Source organism: Trachypithecus francoisi, unplaced genomic scaffold, assembly GCF_009764315.1.
Source record: "Trachypithecus francoisi isolate TF-2019V2 unplaced genomic scaffold, Tfra_2.0 Lachesis_group1, whole genome shotgun sequence".
NCBI lineage: Eukaryota > Metazoa > Chordata > Mammalia > Primates > Cercopithecidae > Trachypithecus > Trachypithecus francoisi.
In genome coordinates, this window is record NW_022681454.1 from 177,923,209 (window position 1) to 177,947,607 (window position 24,399).

The 24,399-nt window shown below is 43.8% G+C and overlaps 1 protein-coding gene across 2 annotated transcripts in view; it reads right to left on the reverse strand.

The window, feature by feature from the left end:
- Nucleotides 1-24,399, reverse strand: part of ENPP6 (ectonucleotide pyrophosphatase/phosphodiesterase 6) — a 118,441-nt gene that overhangs the window by 43,500 nt on the left and 50,542 nt on the right. For both annotated transcript variants that reach the window (XM_033215788.1, XM_033215790.1), the window contains exon 2: nt 17,937-18,116. In XM_033215788.1, coding sequence (XP_033071679.1) covers nt 17,937-18,116 — 180 coding nt within the window. The remainder of the gene's footprint in view (nt 1-17,936; nt 18,117-24,399) is intronic.

Below are 24,399 nucleotides of genomic sequence, written 5' to 3' on the forward strand. Positions count from 1 at the left end.
TTCTCTTTCATTCTAATACTGTTGTAAATGATATTGATTGATTTTTTTTTTTCTTTCAGATGGAGTCTCACTCTGTCACCCAGACTGGCGTGATTTTTAAATGTTAAATGTGCGTTTTCCTTTTATAAATCCAATTGTTTGGCATATATTGTTCTATTTACGTATTGATAGATTCAGGATGCAAATACTTTGTTTCTAATTTTTCTATCTATGTTCATGAAAAAGGTTGTCTTGTAATTTTACTTTCTTTTAATGTGTCACATTTTTGTATCAAGATTATGCTAACCTCATTATGGTAGTGATTTATCTTTTTTTTTTTTTTTTTAAGAGTTGGTATCTCACTGTGTTGGCCAGGCCAGTCTTGAATTCCTGAACTCTGGGGATCTTCTTGCCTCAGCCTCCCAAGTAGCGGGGATTACAAGTGTGTGCCACCATGCCTGACTCGATTTATCTTTATGCATTCTCTGAAAGAATTTCTGTAAGATTGCTATTATTTTTTCCTTAAATGTTTGAAAACTACACTAGTGGAGGTGTCTAATGCTGGGTTATTATTTTAGGAATGGTTTTTTAAAGATTTAATTTAAAAACAGATATAGAAGTATTCCAATTTTCTATTTCTTTTTTTGTGTTTTGGTGATGTTTTCCCTAGAAATCTGTCTGTTTCATCTGTGCTTTCAAATACATTGGTGTAACATTTTCATACTCTGCTGCTGGCTTTTTAAGGTTTACAGGTTCTCTGTTGATATCCTTTTTTCATTTCATTATTGGCTATTTGTGTCTTCGCTCTTTATTTCTTTATAAGCCTTGTCAAGTTTGCATCCATTTTAATAGGCTTTTTTTCCCCAAAAATAAATGGGGCTTTGTCAGTTTTCTTTGTCGTATGTTTATTTTCTATTTTATTCATTTCTACTCTTCATGATTTTCTTCTTTATATTTGGGGATAATTTAATTTGCCTTGAGTTGGAGACAAGTCATTACTTTTTGCCGTCTTAGCTAATGCATCTTGTATGCCTGTTAATTTCCTTATAAGGATGACTTTAGCTGCATTATTCTTAAGCCACTACATCATATGTAGCATTTTTACTATCCCTCAGTTCAAGATTTTTCTAAGTTTTCACAATTACTTCTTTGAATCAAAAGTTATTTAGAAGTCTGGTTGTTTTCCAAATGTATGAGATTTTAAGTTTTATTTTTGTTATTGATTACTGTTTAATTACATGACAGTCATAGGACATATTCTGATGATTTCAGACCTTTTCAATTTGTTGAGAAAGATTTTATGGCTAACATATGGCCATTTTTGATAAATGTTTCATGTGTACTTGAAAGTAATGTTTATGCAGCAGCTAGGTGCAGAGTTCTAGTAAATTCAATTAGGTAAAAATGTTAATTATGTAAATTTTCTGTAGGTTTCTAACTTCTTGTTCTCTTATTCTATCAGTTATTGAGAAAGATGTATTTAAGTCCACTATCGTTGTGAATTTACCTGTTTCTCCTTTTAGTGCTGCCAATTTTTGACTTATCTATGTTGAGAGTGTGTAATTAGGAACATTACTATTTACACTGTTACATCTTCTTAGCAGATAAAAATTTATATCAACATGAATTGTCCTTAACTTAAAAACATTCTCGGCTTAGAGTCTACATTGCCTAGTGTTATTATAGCTGCACCAGCTCTCTTAGTGTTTTGTGCAGTGTGTCTTTTAAAAATGCGATTACTTTCAACTTTCTGCATACTTATATTTAATGCATGTCTTCATCAGTAGCCTATATTAGTTTTTGGTTTTATCCAGTCCAATGATAGTTATTTTTAAAGTAAATTTCTATCAAAGTTTAACATAGATGCAAAAAAGTCAATAATTCATAAGGGTACTGTTCAGTGAATCCTTAAGAGGTGAAGGCAGCTGTATACTGAGTATCCATGTCAGGAAACAGAACACAGTCATCACTTATGGGTGCCTTTTCATGCTCCCTTCTCATCACTGTTCACCCAAGGGTGAATACTGTTCTAACACTGTACATTAGCTTCAGCTGTTTTGAATTTTTTGTAAATGGAACACTACATATATTCTGATTCATTAAAATATTTAACAAAATACTAGTAAAAAAATAAAAATTTACATTAATGTATTTTCTGATATTTTTGTGTTTAAATCAGCCAATTAACTACATTTTGTATCCATCACACATTTGATAGTTTTTGTCTCCTTCTTTAATTTCTTTTGAATAAAGTATACATTGTTATTATTGTGCCATTTTCCTTCCTCTATTAGTTTGCTATTTATATATTTTGATTAACCTCTTCCTTGCAAAGGGCCCCAGAGATGATAAAAATGGAAATATTAGTCTATTAATGTCTATTAAATTTTATATTTATTAAATTTTTTATTAATTTTTTTAAAAATTAAATTTTTTTAAAATTAAAATTATTAAAATATTAAAATATAAATTTTCATTCCACAACTTCCCAGAAAATGCAAGAACATTCAGATACTTTAACTCGGAAATTTACATTTCTCCCATCTTCTGTGCTTCTATTGTCATGTATTTTAATTCTCTACAGAATTTTAATCCAAAAAAGGGACTTTTAGTATTATTATTTATTTAAGTTTAGCTACACACTCACCCTTTCTATTACTCTTCATTTCCTCCTCCATCTCTGCTCTTCCATCTGTGATCATTTTCCTTCTGTCTAAAGAAGTTAATATTTCCTTTACTCTAGGCCTGCTGGCAATAAGTTCTCTCAGTTTGCTATCTCTGTGTTTACTATGGTTGCTATCTCAGTTTACTATGCTATCATTTTTGAAGGATATTTTCACTTGATACAGAATTTTAGGTTGATCATTGTTTTCTCATATCATTCTGAGCATCTCATTCCACTGTCTCCTTGAATTCCAATATTTGGTTGGAAAGTCAGCTGTCAGTCTTATTATTGCCCCACTGAACAATTTTCTCTGGCTTCTTTTAAGATTTTCTCATTGTCTTTGGTTTTCACCAGTTCTGAAATCCATGAGGCTCTTTCCTGTGTTTCACAGCACTTCGTGAATGTATGGTTTGGTATTTCTTGTCAGTTTGGGGAAATTCTCAATTATTATTACTCAAATATTACTTCTGCCCCTTTTCCCTCTCCTGCTGTGACCCCTTCACTATATACTGCATGTCTCTTACATGCTTTTCTGCCTTGTTCATCCTTTTGTGTCTTCACATTGAAGCTGGATAGCTCTCTCTTTATTTCTAGAGTTCCCTTTGTAAAAAAGATTTTAACTTACTACTGCAGGTCTCCATTTTGTGATTTAGTCTTTTATCATAGTTCTTTTTTTTTTTTTTTGAGATGGAGTCTCGCTCTGTCACCCAGGCTGGAGTGCAGGGGCACAATCTTAGCTCACTGCAACCTCTGCTTCCCAGGTTCAAGCAATTCTCCTGCATCAGCCTCCTGAGTAGCTAGGACTTCAGGCACCTGCCACCACACTTGGTTAATTTTTGTATTTTTAATAGAGACAGAGCTTTGTCATGTTGGCCAGGCTGGTCTCAAACACCTTACCTCAAGCAATCCACCTGCCTCAGCCTCCCAGAGTGCTGGGATTACAGGTGTGAGCCCCTGTGCCCGGCCTATAGTGGTTTTGGGTCTATTCCGCTTTGTTTCTCTCTCTTGGTTTTTCAGTCAGGCCTTGTTTTCTTGTATTACGTTTTTGGGTTTTTTTTTCCTTTAAATTGAATACTACATATTGTATACACAAAACTGTAAATACCGCTTAACAGGATATGTCGTTACCTTCTAGCAAGCACACAGTTTTGCTCATGGTGAGGATTTAGGCTATCAGCAGACTACCTTAATCCAGAGTGGATTCAGTCAAGGATTAAGATGATTTGGAGCTTAGCTGTGTCTTTATGACAGCTTCCCCCTTGTCTATTTCTAGCTTATTCTTACTGCTAGGGTGTTGCTTTTTATTGTTCCAACTGAAAGTCTGGGATTTTTACTAGATTTCTTTTCCTTAGTGGGCCCTGAACTCCAATTTTTGTCCTTTCCCCTATCCAATAGTGCTGCCATGTCTCTTGACCTCTCAGCTGCTGCTTTTGTGGTCAGCATTTGGCTGAAGGAGAGACAGGGTACCATTGCCGCCAGAGGCAGCTCTTTCTCCAGGACTTGGCTTGTCTCTGGTCCATCACACACATAAATGCATGCACACATGCATGCAGGCCAGCAGCTTTTCTAGTTGTTCCTGGAGAGATGCGTTGTTTCAAAACAACTTAGCTGGGCATTGTACCAACTAGAACCCCACATTTCAACAAATAATTTTTAAACATAAAAGGTTGTAATTTTAGAAATTATCTTTACATTTTATTAGAAATGTATGTCTTAATGAAAGAAATAGGTGTACTTTAAAAAACTAATTTGTATATTCATGGATAAATATGACTGATTTCTAGAATGAGACAAGTTCAGAATCAATGCTATTTCTAGTCATTAAATGTAAGTGCTGAGAAAGTTGTTCACATAAATAAATATATATAAATAGAAGGAGTTTTTTGTACCAATGTCATTTAATTCTTTGAACTGCTTCTTTGAATGCCAAAATCGCACAATGATCTATCATCATGCATTTGAAAACAATATTTCAGCTGACAGCTCAATTAAGTTTTTCTTAAATAATTTAAAAGCAAACATTGGAAATATCTTCTCTTTTAAGTTTTGTTATTTTGTTACTGGATTCACTCACTTTCCAACATTTGCATCAATATTTTGAACCATCTGTCTGGGGCTAAAGGCATTTACATACTGTGGCAATGCACCTTAGTAATATTCTTGATGGGTGAGAGGTATCTTTTTCTTACATAAAACAGTAAAGAACATGTTTCAGTCAGGATGACTTTAGCAATACACATGGACTTTGAGGATCTTAGAATTGGTTTCTTTAAAACTAATTTTGCTCTTGGAAATCCTTGGGAATTAAGTCTGAAGACTCCTGAACTAAGAAACTAGGCAGCAGTAGCTCCACTCTATGGGAACTGTAATGTCCTGGAAGCAACTGGGCCAGAAGTGATGATGACAGTTGGAGGTAAGAGGTGAAATCTGTCTGACAGTGGCGTAAGTTATTCTCTTTGAGGTTATCCCCCAACTAAAGCTCTATGTGCAGAGCAGAGAGAGGAAGAAACTTCGAAGCCAGGGCAAATAGGACATCCTAATTACGATCTACTGAGATGATTACAGACTCAGATAATGGGGTGAGAGGCACCACCCATCAGAGGTGCCTTGAATGCAAGTGCTGCAGACACCGTTCATTTGAGTGGAAGTCATGTGTCTCTGAGAAGGAATGGGACTACCACCCAAGTGGATGGAGACTGGACAGGTGCGATCCTTCTGCTGTGTCTCTGTAGAATGGCCTCTACACGGTGAAATCCCCAAGGGGAAAACATCTGCCCTTACCTCTAATGTTAAAACCCAGAGTGAATAAATGACTGGCAAAGGCAACGGCCAGCAATAAATGATAACGGCAGTGAAAGGGAGCGTGGAAGAGAGAGCAGTTTCAGATTCAGCAAAGTTTTAGAGGGAGCAAAGTTAATTATTCCGAGGTGAATTTGCGTGGGAGCTTTGTTTTGTTTTCTCTAGCCTTTATCTGATGGAAATCAGACTGGAGGGGGAGTGTTGTGTGAATCCCAGGAGGTAGCTGTCTAATCAGGAGTCTGCAGGCCCCTCTCCTGTATCTCCCACAGGCTCAATCTGTGAAGTGGGCGAGCATTGCTCAACCTCGCAGGCTGTTGCCTCCAGGCCATTTTCATGGCTCCACAGGGAGCATGGAATCTGGTCAGCTGAGAGCTTGCAAGTCACCCCAACACAACTGAAGAAAGCAGGGCTTTCTGAATCTCTGCCTCAGGGATCTGTGGAGAAGGCGGCAACAAGGGCGATAGGCTGCCTTGTGCAATTTCAAACATTAATCAGGGACTTGGGGCAAGATTTTGGTTTCATGACAACTTTGAGAGCATGTTTTAGCTTTACTCTGTCTTGTTTCCTCATCATTCCCAGGGAACATTACAGGGAAATGCCCTTAATTAGGGCTCATTTTTTAGGACCTACTCTTATCTCTGTCTAGAGTCTGCCTTCTTGCTGGGTATTCCCACCTCGGGCAGTCTTCTCCTACAACCTAATAAGTACATCCCGATTGGAAAAAAAGCATTAGTGAGAACTTAAAGGACAACCAATGACAGCCATCGCTAACCCCATGGGCTTTCGTTCAAAATAATAATAATAAGGCATTTCTTCTTCAAAACGTATAACTTCCACCCATTAGAAAATTATTTTGATATACTTATTTTTTTATAACACTTTATTGGCTTGGACCAAAAATTGTCAACATATATATGCAAATCTGTAACGTCTACAATATGGACGATGCCCCCCACAGATGTGGCATCCTGTGCAATTAACAGCTTTCACAGCTGTACCTGTCATCGTACCTCAAACCCCTTCATCTACAGCTGAGAAAGCAAAGGCCTCCTATGGGAGAAGTGAACGTCCCAAGGTCTCCCGCTCTGCCAGCCATCGGGTCTAGCTCTGGTACTTTCCACTGTGCACACTGCCTTCCTGAAGGAGACTCGCTTCTGGCAACTCTCTCCAAGGACCACCGCGTTGAGCCCATAAAAATTACATTTCTCCAAACTTCCTAGAGCCTAGGTTTCCCCTTCCAAGTGTAGCTCCTGCTGCCTGCCAACTTTGACACATCTTGTAACAATAACCCCTGTGCGCTGCATTTTATGTGATGTGAGACAGGTGTGCAACTGTTGAATACATGTCTCAAGAGAGCTTATTAAAACAGCTAAGCCAATTAACTCTCTTAAAAGCACGTAACCTTTTCCAGGAAAATACATCTGAGGCACAGAAGCTTGTGGGAACAAGTCCTTGGGGGAAAGCACGGCCTTTGATCTCAGAGACACTTTTCCTGGGGTCGGCCTTGCCCACGGGGCTGGGGGACCTTTGGCAGTGGCTCCCTTCTGATGCGGGGAGGAAGGGGGTGGGCTAGCCTAAGCGCAGGGTGACCCTGCAGACTGGCCCTGTGTGCAGGGGTGAGAGCAAGCTGGGGAAGACAAATTAGATGAGAACCAACTCATCCATTAGCGCTGACTCTGAAAACTCAACTGAAAATGACCCACTGGGCACGGAAAGTGACTAATAGGAAACCAAGATGAGAGGGAATCTGTGCCATACCCAGGCTGAGTCTCAGCTTCAGGGAGGCAGGTGGTGAAACTACAGCCAGGCATAATGAGGCCAAAGGCCACGCTTTCATCTCTCTATCTGCTGGTTAGCTTTAGATCAGGAAAAATCCCTGGCTCACGGTCAGGGACTGCACTTCTTCCAAGTGGGACCAGGTGAGCGGAATGAATGACCATGACTGGAATTACGGCCCCTGCAGGCCACTTGACATATGTGATCCACAGGGTCTTTGTGTCTGAGGCACGTGCCTCATGACCTTCTCAATCTTGAAAGGATTACGATGACTCCATGCTTCCCACAAAGGAAGCCCTCTTGACTTTCTGCACCGCACGGTTTTCCTAACCAAAGCCTCCTTCTTCAAGGAGCTGGTTTCCTCGCACTTGGATCACAGCAGACTGGACCTACCTGGGATGCAGGATGCCAAGAGGTCCTTTAATGCAGAGCTCATCAGGGTTGCTGAACCTCTTGCCCCTGTCTAGGAATTCCTCCCTCACCCCTCCAATTTGAGTCTGTGATTCCCAAGTCTTACAAATGACCTTATTCCCCATGTCTACTAGAGTCTCATGGTCTCCCAGGCTTCTCAGGTGGTTCTGAGCCGCTCACAGGAAGAGCCGAGGCGAGGAGGGAGCAGTGCCTGTGGGCCCTGCAAAGCCTCTTCTCTGTGGGTTTTGGGCAGCAGCCCGGTGCCAGCTCTCATGGCCTACCCAGTCCTGTGGCCTTTTCAATGAACTCTGCCTCTGCCTCAGTCCTGTGGGTGAGCCCTGAGACATGACACGGTCAGGCTCTGTCCTCCTCCCCTTCTGCATGGACCTGGTGGCCTCTCCCCCTATGTGTCCCTTTCCTGGGAGCCCCACTTCCTGTCATGGCGTTGGCCCTCATGGCCTATCCCAGAATTCTCTGGGCAATCTGAAACAGGGCTCCTGCTGCCTCCTGCACCTCTGCAACCTAGTGCAGGATCTGGGGAGACAGGGAGGTAAGAGCAGAGAGAGGCTGAGGGACTTCTGCACGCCTCGCAGTGAATGAGTGACCGCAAGGATCTGGAATCCATGTTCTGGCTTTTAAAAAAAAAAATCTTCTGCCCTGAAGTTCCCCAAGTGCCCCAGTGAAGTGCTGGAAATACTACAGCTGAACAGGAGGGACAGGCAGTAGGGGGCGCAGCTCTCTGCACACAAAGGGCTCAGGTTAGGCAAAAGTGCCACCTCCCTGTTCCACCACAGTGAAGTCCCTCCAACAGACTCTGGATCAGGCTGCCAAGAGCCCACAGACTCAGCTAGGAAAGGTGCAGCAGAGGCTGGCAGGGCCCCCTGGTCCCGCAACCCACATTTCTGCTCTAGGAGGTGTTTGGTGCTGACACAGAATGGGGCCTAGGCCTAGGAGGAAGGCAGACGATACAGAAAGAGTGCAGGCTGCCCCACTCACCAGACTCTGGCATTCTCCTCTGAGGGCCAATTTAATATGGGGGTACCAACCTGGAGCCCCCTTCTTTAATTTGCCAGGACTGCTCCCCGCCCAAATCTGCCACCCCTGGACTGTGCTCTGGGGAGTTGGGCTGGCACAGCTGGGAAGGCCAGCGGGAGCCCCAGCAGTGCCAGCCCCTCTCCAGACCTGGCCAGAAACCAGGTCCTGGTGCAAGGACCTCTCGTGGGACTAGAGTCAGACAGCCCCAAACGGCAGCCCTGCCACCCACTTCCCCCTGCATGTTCCCTCAGCCTCCACTTCCCCAGTCCTGTGGAGGGGACTGGGAGCAGCCTTTCCCCCGGGATTCTCTGGAGAGACCCCTCTTTCTGCAGGTGTCTGGAGCAGCCAAGGCTGTCCAGGGAGCCTGAGGTCAAGTCTAATGGCCTAACTAAGGTAGGAGGCAAAGGGAGGTGGCAGGACCGCCTCACCCAGCCCCTGAGACCCACTACCAGCGCCTGCTCCAGATCAGACGGCACTCTCCATAGGAAGGAAGCTTCTCCACCCTAAACAAGCTCCGAGCAGGCAGGACACAGAGAGAGGCCCCAGCATCTGTAGCTGGCACTTGACCTTGAGAACAAGGTCTTCCTCACTGGGTCCCACCCTGGGGTACAATCCTGAATTCATGGTTCCTTTATGTAAGGCACCGAGAAGTGTTAGGATGAAACAGTGTGTGGCCTGAGAGCCCACAGTCCTGGCCCTGGTTGAAATTCAGCGGAGGACAGAGGGCACTGAGGAAGGAAGGGCAGGCCCTGGGAAGGACTGGGCCGAGCAGGGCAGACCAGGTGGAGCACCAGGAGGAGGAAGAGGTGAGCAGCCTGAGAAGGGCCTTCCCGAATTTATGCCCTGGCCTAGCCACTGCCTCAAGGAGAGCCCCTGAAACATAGTTCACTTGTTCTAATCTGCAGGCGCCTAAGTGCAGGGTTGCACGTGGAGCGACTCGCTCAGCCTAAGGAACGCTTGTCCTTCCCGAGCCCCTTCTGCCTTATCTTCTGTTTTCCACCTTTCCTCCTTCCTTTGCCTTGCTGTTTCTCCCCTTTCACCTCCCTGCCTCCTTTTCTTTCTTCCCTCCCTTCCTTTCTATCCTCTCCCCTTGTTCTTCTTTCTTTTTTCCTTCAACATGAAAGCATCAATGACACGTGTTGTTCTCCATTCCTGAGACAGCACTCCATTGATTGTAAGAAGTTGGCACAACACAGCTCCAGGGAGACGTGATGAAGCCTGAGGTTGGTCTCCTTTGCTCACTGCACGTGTTGTGCTATGATGCAATTATTTTTGACACACCTGGCTATGTGATTAGGCTCTAAGCTTCTTGGTGGCAGGTCTGTGACACATTCTGTCTGTGTCCCATGTGTCAGGTACACAGGCCACACAAGAAAACCATCATGGAATGAACACACCAGTGAACAGCATAGGCAGTTGATTTCCAACTTTCTTTTTCAGAGAAACCTTTTCCCAAAGGAATCCCAGATATCTCCTGCCTCTCCAGCCCCTGAGTCCCTGAAACTTGACTGGGAAGCTGAGGGCAAGCGAATGCAGTTTGAAAACCTCCGGTAGATACGCGATGCATGTCAGGGAATTCCTTACAGTAAACCCACAGGGGCCAGTGACTGCCCAAGAATGAATGGACTATTGTGCAGTTATGTTGAAACAAATTTGGAACAAAGCAATCTGGCTGGAAATAATTTGGTTAGCACATCAATTTTGTCAACACAATAATTTGGTTTAAAAGGAATATTCATGACTCTGATTTTAAGCTTTTCTTTTTTCTTTTTTTGGTTTAGTTTGTCTGCTGTTACTCATCTGTCCTCTCTTTTTTGTGTATATCCCAGTTAATTTTCAGCCAATTTTCAAGGGTTGACTAACGATGTTTAGAAATTAGTTGAAACGGCTGGGCGCAGTGGCTCACGCCTGTAATCCCAGCACTTTAAGAGGCCGAGACAAGTGGATCATGAGGTCAGAAGTTGAAGACCAGCCTGACCAAGACGGTGAAGCCCCGTCTTTACTAAAAATAGAAAAATTAGCTGGGCATGGTGGCGGGTGCTTGTAATCCCAGCTACTCGAGAGGCTGAGGCAGAGAATTGCTTGAACCTGGGAGGCAGAGGTTGCAATGAGCTGAGATTGTGCCACTGCACTGCAGCCTGGGCAACAGAGAGAGACTCTGTTTCGAAAAAAAAAGAAATTAGTCGAAACAACCTGAATTGTTTTTCTTGCTATAAAAACAATGCATCCTTGCTACACAAAGTGAGAAATTATAATGTTAAAGAAATGAAACAGCCGCAAAGTCCAGAGCTGGCTAGGGTTGCGCTGTTAATAAATGCAGATGCTCCTTTTGCAGTCCCTGTGATGCTCAGCAACATTAAATGCTTACAATGCCCGCTCCGTCTTGCATCCTTTTGGCCTCTGTAATGAGTGTGTGTCAACAGTTGTCAAGTAGTGTCACTGTCTCAGGGAAGCCTTTCCCTGCCTCTCAGATGGGACGGGCCCCTCATCAGATGGCTACGCAGAGTGATGCTACCTTCCCTTGCTTTTCTCAGCTCTGCTGGGGCTTCTCCTGCTTCCGAAGCCTTTCTTCCTTGGTGTCCTTTGCAGGTTCACCCTCCTCCATCTGGTTACTAAAAATTAGATTTCCTCAAGGCTGTGTCCAGGACCCTTTTTTCTTTCCAGTTCTGCACTCTCCCCGGGTAAACTTCTCCATTCCCACAGCTGCGCTGACCTCTGATGCGCCATTGGGTCACGTCTTTGTATCTTCACCTCTCTTCTCTGAGCTTCAGACCTGGCAGCTCGATGTCCCAGAGCCAACTCCGAGTTGATGTCCCTCTGCCTCCAGACTGCTCCTCTTTCAGCCACGCCTGATTCAGTGAAGAATCACCATCTATGCAGTTCTGTGAGCAAGAAGCCCAGGGCCATTCCTGTCACCGTCCAATCCCTTACTCGCAAATCCAATTCATCAGCAGGACCTGGCAGTTCCAATTCCTAAGTGTGCCTCCAACCCAGCCATTTCTCACCACTTCTGTTGCCCAGTCTGAGCCATGCTCACCTGCTCCCCAGTTTTCCACAATGACTTCCTGATGCGTCCGTCGCCCTCATTCACCCCCCCGGATATCTCCATTCCATTCAGGTTGCAGCCGGAGGGGTGCACCTATCAACCCACCTACTTAGGAAGCTGAGGTGTGAGTATCCTTTGAGCCCAGGAGGTCGAGGCTGCAGTGAGCTGTGATCACACCACTGCACTCTAGCCTAGGCAACAGAGAAAGACCCTGTTTCAAAGAAAAATAAAAGTATTCAGCTTGGCTGTTAGAGCCTGGCCTGGCCTCAGCCTCTCTCGCCCTTTCCACACCACACCTCTCCTCCCTTCTTTCAGTGTCTTGAGACTTTCATGCCTCCCACCCTATCCAGGACCTTAGCACCTGCTGCTCCTTGAGTTTGGGGTCTCCTTCCCACCTTACCCATGCCCTCATGGTCACTTTCTAAGGACACCTTTGTTAACCCTCTCAGATGGAGCTAGACTCCTTATTAGATTATGTCATCATGCTTGCTTTTCATGATTGTACTTTTGATCACTGTACTTTTACATTTATTTGGATAAGTATTAGATTGTCTACCTCCTTCACTGGATGGTAAGTTCTCAGGAGGGGGTGCAGGTGAGGAGGGTCTGTATCTGCTTTTGCTCATGGTTGCCTCCTGAGAGTCCATCCCAAGGCCTTGAGTCACACCCTTTAAAGATGTTTTGTGAAGAAATGGACTTGCCATGATTTTCGAAGGATGGATGTTCGTCCCTGGATTTCTCTTTAAGACTTTCTAATCTACATAAGGGATGCTGCTAAAAAACTATGTGCTCTTTTGGCCAAGATACCATCCTGCAAAGGGAGATTGGATGTGGTTAGACAGCTATAAAAACTTTTGAACACTGGAGGGATCACTTCTGCAGACAGCAGTCCAGAGAGGCAGCATCTCTTCCATTTCTCTGCAGCAGAAACGGGTCGACGCCTAGAAACCCTGCAGAATGCTTTTTTTTTTTTTTGGAGACGGAGTCTTGCTCTGTCACCCAGGCTGGAGTACAGTGGCCGGATCTCAGCTCACTGCAAGCTCCGCCTCCCGGGTTTACGCCATTCTCCTGCCTCAGCCTCCCGAGTAGCTGGGACTACAGGTGCCCGCCACCTCACCCGGCTAGTTTTTTGTGTGTTTTTTAGTAGAGACAGGGTTTCACCATGTTAGCCAGGATGGTCTCGATCTCCTGACCTCGTGATCCGCCCATCTCGGCCTCCCAAAGTGCTGGGATTACAGGCTTGAGCCACCGCGCCCGGCCAGAATGCTTTTGAGGATCATTTTGTGGAGACAATCTCACTCTTGAGATGTGAATTTGCAATCCTTTTCTTGCTGTCAAAGACAACATCAGCAATGCAGATCTTGCCAAAGTTACTGACAAAGGAAATGATGCAATGTGAATTCAACCCAAAGAGGCTTACAGAGTTTTGACCCAAGCCTACCCTTGCCAGACAACATTAATTGCAGAAGCTTAGGTTTCATTTGATACTTCGATGAGTTTTTAACACATTTCTATTGCATTAAAAAAATCAAATCCATTAGCTATCGTAGGTATGTGTGTGTTATCACATCAAGGACTGCTTGGCAATCCTCAGCATTGTAATCTGTTATACTACATGACAACAAAAGTGTGAGTGTAGTGGATGTGGATGCATTCTTCTGGAAAGACGTCTACAGTTTTTATCAGTTTCCTAAAGAGGTTCTTGACTAATGAGGGCAGGAACCAGCAAATTATGCCTTGACTCAGGCCTCTTCCAGTCCTAAAATTACATAAATCACAAAGTCTAATGCCAAACTGGTAATGTTGTTTAAAAACTAGTGGATATCCAGACCACTTGTGTTTGCAATGTTTTGACATCTGCCTAAAAAATTCCAGTTTTTATCCAGAGGATTGGTGTCACATGCATAGAGGCCGTGACTTAGCTGTTAGGTTTACTCACACCTCTGTATGAGCAATGCTGAGCTCCTAATTTTCCCTGTGCCTGAGCCTCTGCTTCTAAGATCAGCCTGACTGAAGGTTGTCAAGGACCTACCATGGCAAGAAAGAGAAAGAGGCTAGAGCTGACCTGTAATTCTTGACCAGTAGCCAATGCATGCCTCTTATTATCCAGATGACATCACCTTGATTATAGCAAGCAAAATTTGATAGAAGCTGAGTCAAATGCCCACCCACTAACTCCCTACCCAGCCCACTGCTGGAAAGTGTGGGAGTGGAAGCCAGGTGCAAATGTGTGTTTCTCTACATAGAAGGTGTCTTATTGGTCTGAAGGCCTGCCCTGGACAGGAAGAGGCCAGGAGAAGAGCCCAGACCCACACCGAGCCCCATTCCAGGAGCATATGAGTGGTTGCATCCAAGTCCTCCTGACTGCTTGGCTGTAGGGAGTTAACATTGCCAAATGCATGGTGGGAGATGTGAACTTAGAACTCCAAGGAGTATTAAGCACAGACTCTTAAAAAGTTGGTATTTTTTAATTCCTTTTTTGTATTTTATAATAGTCATAAGAATAAACTTAAAAACTGCTGCTACCATGTAATGTAGCCATGCTTATCCAAAGATATCAAGCTGCATTTCTACACCATATCTTACTATTCTCCCATATTCCCTATTTTTCCTCCTTTCTCCCATAATTCTTCTCTGCTTTGGGTTGCTTTCCAATATGAAGTGAACGCTGGAGTCTCTTCCTCACCGCCCTCCACTCCCACCAATTCCTTTAACATTAAACTAGAAGGATAGGGTGGAGGGATTAAGTGAGTGAACAACACACACTCAGCTCTCACTCCTTGCAGAACACAACTGGGTCCTATATACAGTTTCTGGCTGATTCTGGGAGCCTACCCTGACTTAGGGCCTGGGATCTTTTCCAGAGGCATATTTCGGCATATTTCTCCCTGCACTCCAATGGCAACATTGGGCGGGGTGCTAAAGGGCCTGGTGAACGATATTAAACACCTCAAGACTTGAGGTGGAGTATATTGGACTCTTCACTGTGGATGATTTTTTAAGCCTGCTGCTTTATCTACCTGACAGGAAGACTTGAACTAGTGCCATTTCTAAATTGCACTTCTAAATATTGACTTAATGGCGAGACTCAGCGTGTCATAACCCAGTTCACTAGAGCAACGAAGATTTTCCAGGCCTCATCAAGAGGTCTGTACAATATCCTGTGGGGAGTGGAGAAGGAAAAGGAGGATTTAAGAAGAAAAATACAATCAAGTCATGTTTTGAAGAAATGCCCCTGCAACTCGCTTAATCTTACAGAGACATATGAGTGCTTACTGGGCTATTGGCTGAGGCTGGAGGGAACCAGGGTGGACACAAAAATGACAGCAGTGACCAGAAATACTGCAGCTGCCCCCCAGGAAGATGAGAGGGTGCCAGGGCACACCCTGCTGGGCTGGCAGCAGAGACATCTGGCTCTCTGAGAGCTTCGTTTGAGTATCTAGTTTAGAAGGACTAGACAGTGTCTGAGAGACTAGAGACTTTATTCTATATCTATGATGACTTCAACACAGCCAGATCTTCAGTGAATCTTCATTAAGGTCACTGAGGAAGCTCTAGGAGGCTATCTTTATAGCTTCTTTCCTTCTGACAGTTAACAGTATAACCGATCTTAAAGCATTTTTGTCACATCCCATTAGCTGTTAGACTGTGAATCAGAGGAAGAGATTGGTCCCTTCTTGTCCTGAAGGAGCTGTTTTGAAGGAGCAACAAGATATTTGTCATGCAAATTAGCTTTCACATTTCTTTAGACCCTCAATGATATATAAGAGGAGATAAAGGCCTAGAGCAGTGGCTCACGCTTGTAATCCCAGCACTTTAGGAGGTCAAAGCGGGTGGATCACCTGAGGTCAGCAGATCAAGACCAGCCCGGCCAACGTGGTAAAACCCTGTCTCTACTAAAAATACAAAAATCAGCTAGGTGTGGTTGTGCACACCTGTAATCCCAGCTCCTCCGGAGGCTGAGGCAGGAGAATCACTTGACCTGGGAGGCAGAGGTTGCTGTGAGCCGAGGTCACGCCACTGCACTCCAGCCTGGACAGCAAGAGTGAAACTCTGTCAAAAACAAAGGGAAATAAAGCATAATGATAAGACCCTGTACTGCTGCAGAGAGAAGGATCTCCTCCCACTTGGCCATAGCATGGGCATCCTGGCTGCTGAAAGACCCTGTCTGGGAGATATTATGTGGAGGGAGCTCAACGGGTGCTGGCAGGAAGGTTTTGTGTGTGAGGGTGTGCTCTTCAAAGCAGGAAAAACTTCAGTTCCAAGATAGAGAAAGTCAAACTAACCAGGTGTCATGGAAGATGACCCTCATGGTATTGGCCGTATTTATCTTGAGGGTCCTTAGATTTGTTTCCAGGTGGTCCCTAATGCAGTGTGTCTAATCCATTCCCTCCCTATGTATGAACTTGTTGATAATAATGCCTCTGAGAATGACCTCAAAGTGCAACAAAATCCTTGTGCCTCGACCTCATTGTATTTGCCAGAAGAGCCCCACTCACCCCTGGGTTTGGCCCCTCTAGCAAGCCTGATGGGCCTGGTCCACGCACTGACTTGCTTCCTGAAATCTAGTCCACCTCCATGAAAAGTTGTCTCCTTGTAAGATAATGGGATCCTCCTAAACGCTTCCTTTGCTCAAAAGTGTCTTGCGTCACCAAGATGGTTGCTATGGAGGGAATCTTAGGTGTCTTCTGAAGAAACTGTGATCAGCTCCCCCTGCTGGGAGAGCCTATGCCAGCTATGTCTTTGTTGCTCGGCCCAGCTGTGAATTCATGCAGCCTGCCCTGGCCTTCAGAAGCTCACCTGCGGGTATGGCCACTGCTCTGCAGCAGCTCCTACGGCACGCACTGCACCACAGCTGGGTGGTGGGCTGCCCTCTGATGTCTCCATGTGTCTGTGTTCCATGCACCTCTGACAGCTGGATAGCCTGGAGTGCCCCAGCAGCTCCCCACATACCCACCTCCATCCAGCATCCTCCGAACTCCTGCAGAAGGCCTACGCACTCCTTGTGGGCCTTCACCCCATTCTCCACTGCCCCTCCCTAGAGACCACACATCTCACAACCCACTGCCCTCTCACAGACCCTTCAGGCTGTCCTCAATCCAGACCAGTGTTACACCCTCAGCCACTTCACCCCATCTCCTACAGGCTGCTCTTCATTATGCCTTCAACTTTCTAGGCCTCCCCTGGTATCTTCCTCCATAATGGCCATCATCAGTATGACACCATTGAAAATTAGGAAAAAAATGTCTATTGCCATGTGTGTGGGAAAGGTAAACTGCCCACTTACCTAAATAATGAATCCCACCAATGGAAAGACAATGGGAAGCCAGTTATATTGTTATCACTGAATCCTCTCATCATTAATGAAAAATATTCAGTGACCAAGATGAGGGTATCCCGAGGACTTCTCACAGCAGCCAAGGCAGTTTACATGACTACTTACCTCATTGAGCTAGGGTGTAGCTCAGGAGTCTTAACACAAAGAGACTGCATTTCATGGACTACCAAAAAATAGTGAGTGCTTTCAATTATCTTTTCAATATTGTAGAGGAGTTCAAACACGTATAGAAATGGTACACTATTTTTTTTTTTAGCCAATAAGTACCCTATAATTTCTCTCTCCTGTATATCCAACATTTTGCACATGAAAAAAGCAAGCTATCCTGTGGTGTTTGCTAAGTCAAGAGAATCAGGAAATAGCATTATGTCCAGTATGATGTTAGAGAGTTAAAAATACATTTTAGAATAATGTGCCTATAAGATATCTTTCTTTTCTTTTCTTTTTTCTTTCTTTCCTTTTTTTTTTTTTTTTTTGAGATGGAGTTTTGCTCTTGTTGCCCAGGCTGGAGCGCAATGGCACTATCTCAGCTCACCACAAACTCCGCCTCCTGGGTTCAAGCAATTCTCCTGTCTCAGCCTCCCGAGTAGCTTGAATTACAGGCATGCACCACCACCCTGGCTAATTTTGTATTTTTAGTAGAGACGAGGTTTCTCCATGTTAGACAGGCTGGTCTCAAACTCCCAACCTCAGGTGATCCACCCGCCTCAGGCTCCCAAAGTGCTGGGATTACGGGTGTAAGCCAGCGTGCTCGGCCAAGGCATATTTCTTAAATAAAGATCCCATTTTCCAAACCATGGCTTGGTCTTCAAACCGTAACTTGACACTGACCGTTCTTGGAGATTCTACGATGATTTGAAATTTGGAATGGATGTCCACACACTCACCTGGCCAGTAGTACATGTAGACCTTCCTTTTGGCCTTGGTCAGAGTGATCCACAGAGGTTCTGACCCATTCCACCACAGAGGCATCAGGCTGTCTTTGTTGACACCAATGTCAAAGGACTTGTTGGTGTTGGGGTCCCACATGTAGTTCCCGATCATCTGATGGACTTCACAGTGGCGGCCTATGTCAATGAGAACACAGCTGTCAGTTTACAGTTCTGGTGGTTTCTATTTTTATCTTTGTTCCTTGATCATAGAAGCCATTCATGATCGTTTAGGAAGTATAGAACAGCATAAAGATTTGCTTTTGACTTTTAAAAAAAATTAGATTTTTTTTCTTAAGCTGTGCCATGAAGATAGACAATCCAGTAAGATGTCCACTAATTGACGGAGGGTGGGGTCATTTTGAGTGACGTCACCCTGTCAAGTCAGCTGTTTTAAGTTACACTGAGGACACTGTGTGCAGAGCTTGAAGTCTAAATATGAATTAGCGTGGACATCCGTGGGTTCCTCTGAGACCTGGTCTCAGGTTCTCACTTCAGAGCCCTCTCTGCACCCTCCAGACCCTCCTCCCGTGAGATCAGGAATCTAGCTGTTACAGCGTTTGTTCTTTCCTTTCTTAGATAAGAGGAGCTGTTGCTTTAGTGCTGAACAGTGATAAAACCTATGACGTTTGGAACAGAATGGCAAAAAATAGATTCAACTTTGAAAAACAAAGCAAGAAAACAACCCTCCAAATGCAGTGTTATATAGAAACGAGGGCTGGTTCTGTTGAGCACAGCTTAGTCCCAGAAGACAAGCCAGAAGTGAGAGACGCAAACGCTTGGACTCTTTTGAAACATTAGGCTTAAATTATTTATTTTGGAGCAATCTGTTACATCTTTAAAGTAAAAATAACACAAACATTGGCAAGTGCATCAAAAATTGCTGCAATTTTAGTGAGCGTCATTTGGCACCGGGATGAAACATGCTTCACTGAGCTGCCTAACTATGCTTAATCAAGTGGCTTTTCTTCTTTGTTTTACTGTTGTTGTTTCTTCTCCCCACCCCCTCCCTAAATTTTATTTTTAAACAAAAAAAAAGAAAAATTATAAAATACTATTTGGAAAATAGACACTAAAAATATCAAATGGAAAAAACTTTCATTTCATCCCAGAAAGCAAGGCATGCCGCAAACTATGCTACTATGCTCCCAGAGATCCCAGCAAAAATGGTTTTTACCCAAAGCTGTAGAATTAGTGTTTTGATTTTGACCAAAACTTTCACATTAAAAAGATTAATAAAATTAAAAAATAATAAAATTAAGATGTTGAGCAATTTCTGCAATGGTTAAGAAAGTTATTTTATTTATTGTCTCAACTAACATGTATTCAGTGCTCTTATATATATAGTCCTATGAATTTTAGGCTGTGATAGGTGTAGAGATTCCAGTCTGAGTAAATGTCATGCCCATCCTCAAGTGGCTTATAACTTAATACTCAGCAGAGGGTCCTCTGTGTAAAACAACCAGGCTTCCCGGGGCTGGGTCTGAGAAGGAGGACAGGTTGCAGCCATAACTTCAGAATTATGATGACCCTCACTCACCCTGTTGCAGAGGATAATTCCTAGTATGTTCTCACCGACTCATTAAAAGTAGGGTCCTAATTTTATTGGTTTAACTATATTATTGTTTTTAGTGTATGAAAGTTGAATCGTATTAAGAGAGCCCCTCTTACAAGTAAAAGTACTTATCTAGTCCCTTTATTCAAAATTTTGCATTCTGTTTCACAAATTGTATCATCCTAATGATGCTTACTCATCCTTTCACAAGGCAAGATAACCATGATCATATCCATAGGAAAAGGCCTCCTTCATGGACAGTCTTTCCCTATAGATGCTCTCTGATGCCCTCCCAAGTCCAGGAGGACTCAACTGCAGCTGGTGTGCAAAGCTGAGCAAATGTGCAAAATCAGAAGGGGGTGTGGGAAGCATCATTCCTGAGGTCAAGAACCAAAGAAGAGCCTCTGAATGAATCACCAGGAAAGGACCAGGGATATCAGACATGGGAATAATAGGGACAGATGCTGAGTGAGAGGGGTGGAGGGATCTCTGCTTCCAAGCTTGAATTGTTTGGACCATTTTAGAACAAGGGCATGAAACTCAAAGATAAATGGAGGCTTCACATGATGTGGTTTTCACAAGGCTGCATACAAGGAAGCATGAAGCAACCAAAAAACAACTTTTAAAGTACATATAATCTATACTTGTATATCTCAGAAACCCCATATCATTTGGTGAAAATTTCTCTCTTCTCTTCAACACACATATTTAGCACTCTGGACTCTAAATTGTCCAAAGTCGCTCATTCTTCTTTGTTCTCTGTTCTCTGGGTAGAAAATTATAAGGAGCTTCTTGTGGATTGCAGAGCTGTTGTATGGCTGGATTGTGTGTGTGCATGCATGCACAGGTGTGAGAGAGACAGAGACACAGAGGGAGACAGAGAAAGACAGAGAGAGAGATGGAGAGAACATTCTCCCAGAGAATTCCTGTAAGGTGGGGTGCTTTCAAGAAGGTCACCTCAGACTCCTGTGGAGAAAGTCGGATTGGGTTTGTTCTTTTGGTGGATTGGTCCTGAGATGAAATGGGAGGGTGTGCTGTCCGCAGGGCTTCCTTTGCTCTGCAAAGAGCGGCCTTTCCTGGAAGCCGGCAGGAGGAGGCTGCTTCAGATTTTCTCCTGCCTTCCCATGAATACAGTAAGGCTGCAGTCTGTGCTTGCAACAGTCGAAGTCGACTCAGACTCAAGTTGATTTCCCTGCCAACCCTCTCTCTCTCTTGCTCTTTCATTTTTATTGCCTCGGTAAAAGTGGTGGCTGAAAGAACAGAACAGAACACAATGTACTGGTTTCTGCAGCCCACGAGCTCTCATCTCCATATTCCTGCCTGACCCATATCTATTTTTATACATCTGCAGCTCTGGGTTTTTCTCTGGTTGTGCTTTCCAAACAGAGCTCGGATGTGGTTTGGTTTTGGTCTCTTTGCTCAAGGCTTGAGTAGAAACTTTCCTGACATCCTCCAACACCACAATTGCAGGTGGTTTTCAGGTATGATGTAAGGAATGTCTACTGCTCTTCCTCCTCCAAATAACGACTCTGGAGGCTTTGAAATCTGTGTTTGCCTTTCTCAGAGAGAGCTCCTGGAATCCTTCCCATAGCTAGAACTGCTGTATGAAGGGGGTGGGATATGACACCTTCAGCGTTCATTCCCCAGTGTCTTATCAAGTGTGTTCAGACGTAATGACCATCACAAGAAGTTTCTTAGCAAGCTCCCAGAAACCTCCGAACCATGTTATATGTTTCATCTCAGAAATGGCTGGCCTTTTCTGGCCAGAGAAGGTAGAGGATATGTCCATCTTATCTACAGCTCATGGTCACGGAGACTTTCTCTTTGACCTCTGAGTCCTCTCCTCGACTAGACCCAACCTTGGGGTTCCCTCCTTTTCCTTGTAGAGTCCAGGTTGAGCAAGAATCCTGCTAAGTCAGTTTAGTGATAATCCTCCATGCTTGGTATCTGACCACCTTCAATATCTCACCACCCTGCCTGCCTTCAGCAAGAGTTCTGTTGAGTAGATCTAGCCAGAATTCCATTTCCCCTGATGTTTCTTCTTAGTAGTTTTCCATCTGCTGACCCCACCATGTTCCTTGCCTGTCAATCTCTACTTGTCTGTTGTACTTGGAGTGGAGCCCAATCTCTCTCCCACTGCTGGATCCCATTGCAGCGTCCTTCCATCTATCACAGTGGTTCCTTCTTAAAGGAAGTTTGCCTTACCATCTTTAACAAGCATCATAGATAAGTATTTCTTTTCTTTCTTTCTTCTTTCTTTGTTGTTTCTTTCTTTCTGTCTTTCTCTTTCTTTCTTTTTCTTCTGTCTTTTCTTCTTTTTCTTTCTCTTTCTCTTTCTATTTCTTCTTTCTTTTTTCTTTCTCTCTCTCCTTCCTTCTTTCCTTTCTTTCTTCTTTCTCTTTCTTTCTTTCTTTCTTTTTCTTTCTCTCTCTCTCTGTCTTCCTTCCTTCCTTCCTTCCTTCCTTCCTTCCTTTCTCTCTCTCTCTCTCTCTCCTCTTTCTTTCTTTCTTTTTCTTTCTTCTCTTCTCTTTCTTTCTTTCTTCCCAATCCCACTTTGTCACCCAGGCTGGAGTGCAGTGGGGCAATCATTGCTCACTGCAACCTCAACCTCCCCAGGTTCAACCTCCTCCTCAGCCTCCCAAATAGCTGGGACCACAGGAATGTGCCACCAAGCTTGGCTAATTTTTTTTTTTTTTTTTTGTATTTTTTGTAGAGGCAGGGTTTTGCCATGTTGCCAAGGTTGGTCTCAAACTCCTGGGCTCAAGTGATCCACCTGCCTGAGTATCCCAAAGTGCTGGAATTACAGGCATGAGCCACTGTACCCAGCTAAGTTTCTCTTTAACAGTGGATATCTATAATGTTGCTACTGCTTAGATTTCAATCAGTCTTAATTTTTTCTCACTGTTTTCAAACACTCAATGTCAATTCCTTTTATAGTTCTTTACCTCTTTTATTCTTTTTGCCTTCACTCAACATGTATTTATCAGATAATGTTTGTATGCTAAGTATATAAAGATAAAAAAGAAATGGTCGCTGTCTTTGGCTTACAGTCTGCTATGGACAATAGTAGTAGGCACAGTGGTTAAGGGAAAGAATCTTGGAGTCAAACTGTATAGGTTCAAGTATAAACTCTACTTTTTACTGTCTGCATGACCTTGGACAAGTAGCTTAGACTCTCTGAAGCCTCAATTTCCTCATCTGAGTAATGAGCATTGTAACAATTATTGTGAATAGTCATCCCTTTGCGTGGCAGTGTGGAACCATAAAAATGGCTGTGCAAGCCAAAACCATGAAAAGCTATCTTAGTAATCAGTGGGGTAGGGTGGGGGGAATAGGATTGTTCTGTGACATTTAAAAATGTTTGTCAAAATATTGAAAATTCTCCTACTATCAGTTATACAGGAAAATGAAGGAAGAATTATACAATTATAATTTATTAGTATTTTATAATTTACAATATTAGAAACGTTGAGAATTAAAGGGCACTATTTCTTTGTAAGAAATTTATGAAGAATGCTTTGAACAGTACTTGGCTTCTTCTAGAGGTATAACAAAATATGAGCGAACATCTTTTCCATGCCTTAGGGAATTGTTATCTTCTTTCTAAGTATAGATTGACTTTCAACATCTTATCCTTTGTGCTTTCAATTCATAAAATAGCTCCAGGGGTTCTTTAATGTGAAGTTTTTGCTGGTATCACTTCCTCTGGGACATCTTCATCCTTTTTTCACAACTTTTTTCTTCATTTATGTCGCTAAATTCACCATCACTAAGGTCCTCAGGGTGCATACCTAGAGCTTTGTAAATGATTTCGGTGTCAATATTCACGTGGTCAATGATCTCTTCTATAATTCCACTTACATTTGATTCAAATCCTGCAAAGTTATTTTCCAGTAGAGTAAGAGTTTCTGCCATCCTCCATGCATATTCCTTGCTGTTCCTGTCTGTCATGATGCTCGAATGTTTCTGGTTGCATGTTTTATATCACAGTTCTTCCAAAGTTTAGCTAAATAAATTGCATTATATCCCATTGTATCATCAATAACCTGTCTGAAATACAGGTTATTACATCTAAAATCATAGGCTTCAAAAGTTGAAATAACTTATTGTCCCATTTAATAGATGATTAAAGTTGTTTTTATAGAAAAAGCAAATTTTCTCATATTCTTTCAGGCATTCAGGAGGGTCAGAATGACCCAGAGCATTATCCAGTGACAGGAATGCATTAGAAGTTCCATTATATGGGTTTATCAGTGGGACACAGGGAAGCAAAACAACTACATGCTTTGCGGTGTGTGCCTGAGCTTTGCGGTCTGTGCTGAGCTTTGCGGTCTGTGCCTGAGCTTTGCGTCTGTGCCTGAGCTTTGCGGTCTGTGCCTGAGCTTTGCGGTCTGTGCCTGAGCTTTGCGGTCTGTGCCTGAGCTTTGCGGTCTGTGCCTGAGCTTTGCGGTCTGTGCCTGAGCTTTGCGGTCTGTGCCTGAGCTTTGCGGTCTGTGCCTGAGCGAGCTTTGCGGTCTGTGCCTGAGCTTTGCGGTCTGTGCCTGAGCTTTGCGGTCTGTGCCTGAGCGAGCTTTGCGGTCTGTGCCTGAGCTTTGCGGTCTGTGCCTGAGCTTTGCGGTCTGTGCCTGAGCGAGCTTTGCGGTCTGTGCCTGAGCTTTGCGGTCTGTGCCTGAGCGAGCTTTGCGGTCTGTGCCTGAGCTTTGCGGTCTGTGCCTGAGCTTTGCGGTCTGTGCCTGAGCTTTGCGGTCTGTGCCTGAGCTTTGCGGTCTGTGCCTGAGCGAGCTTTGCGGTCTGTGCCTGAGCTTTGCGGTCTGTGCCTGAGCTTTGCGGTCTGTGCCTGAGCGAGCTTTGCGGTCTGTGCCTGAG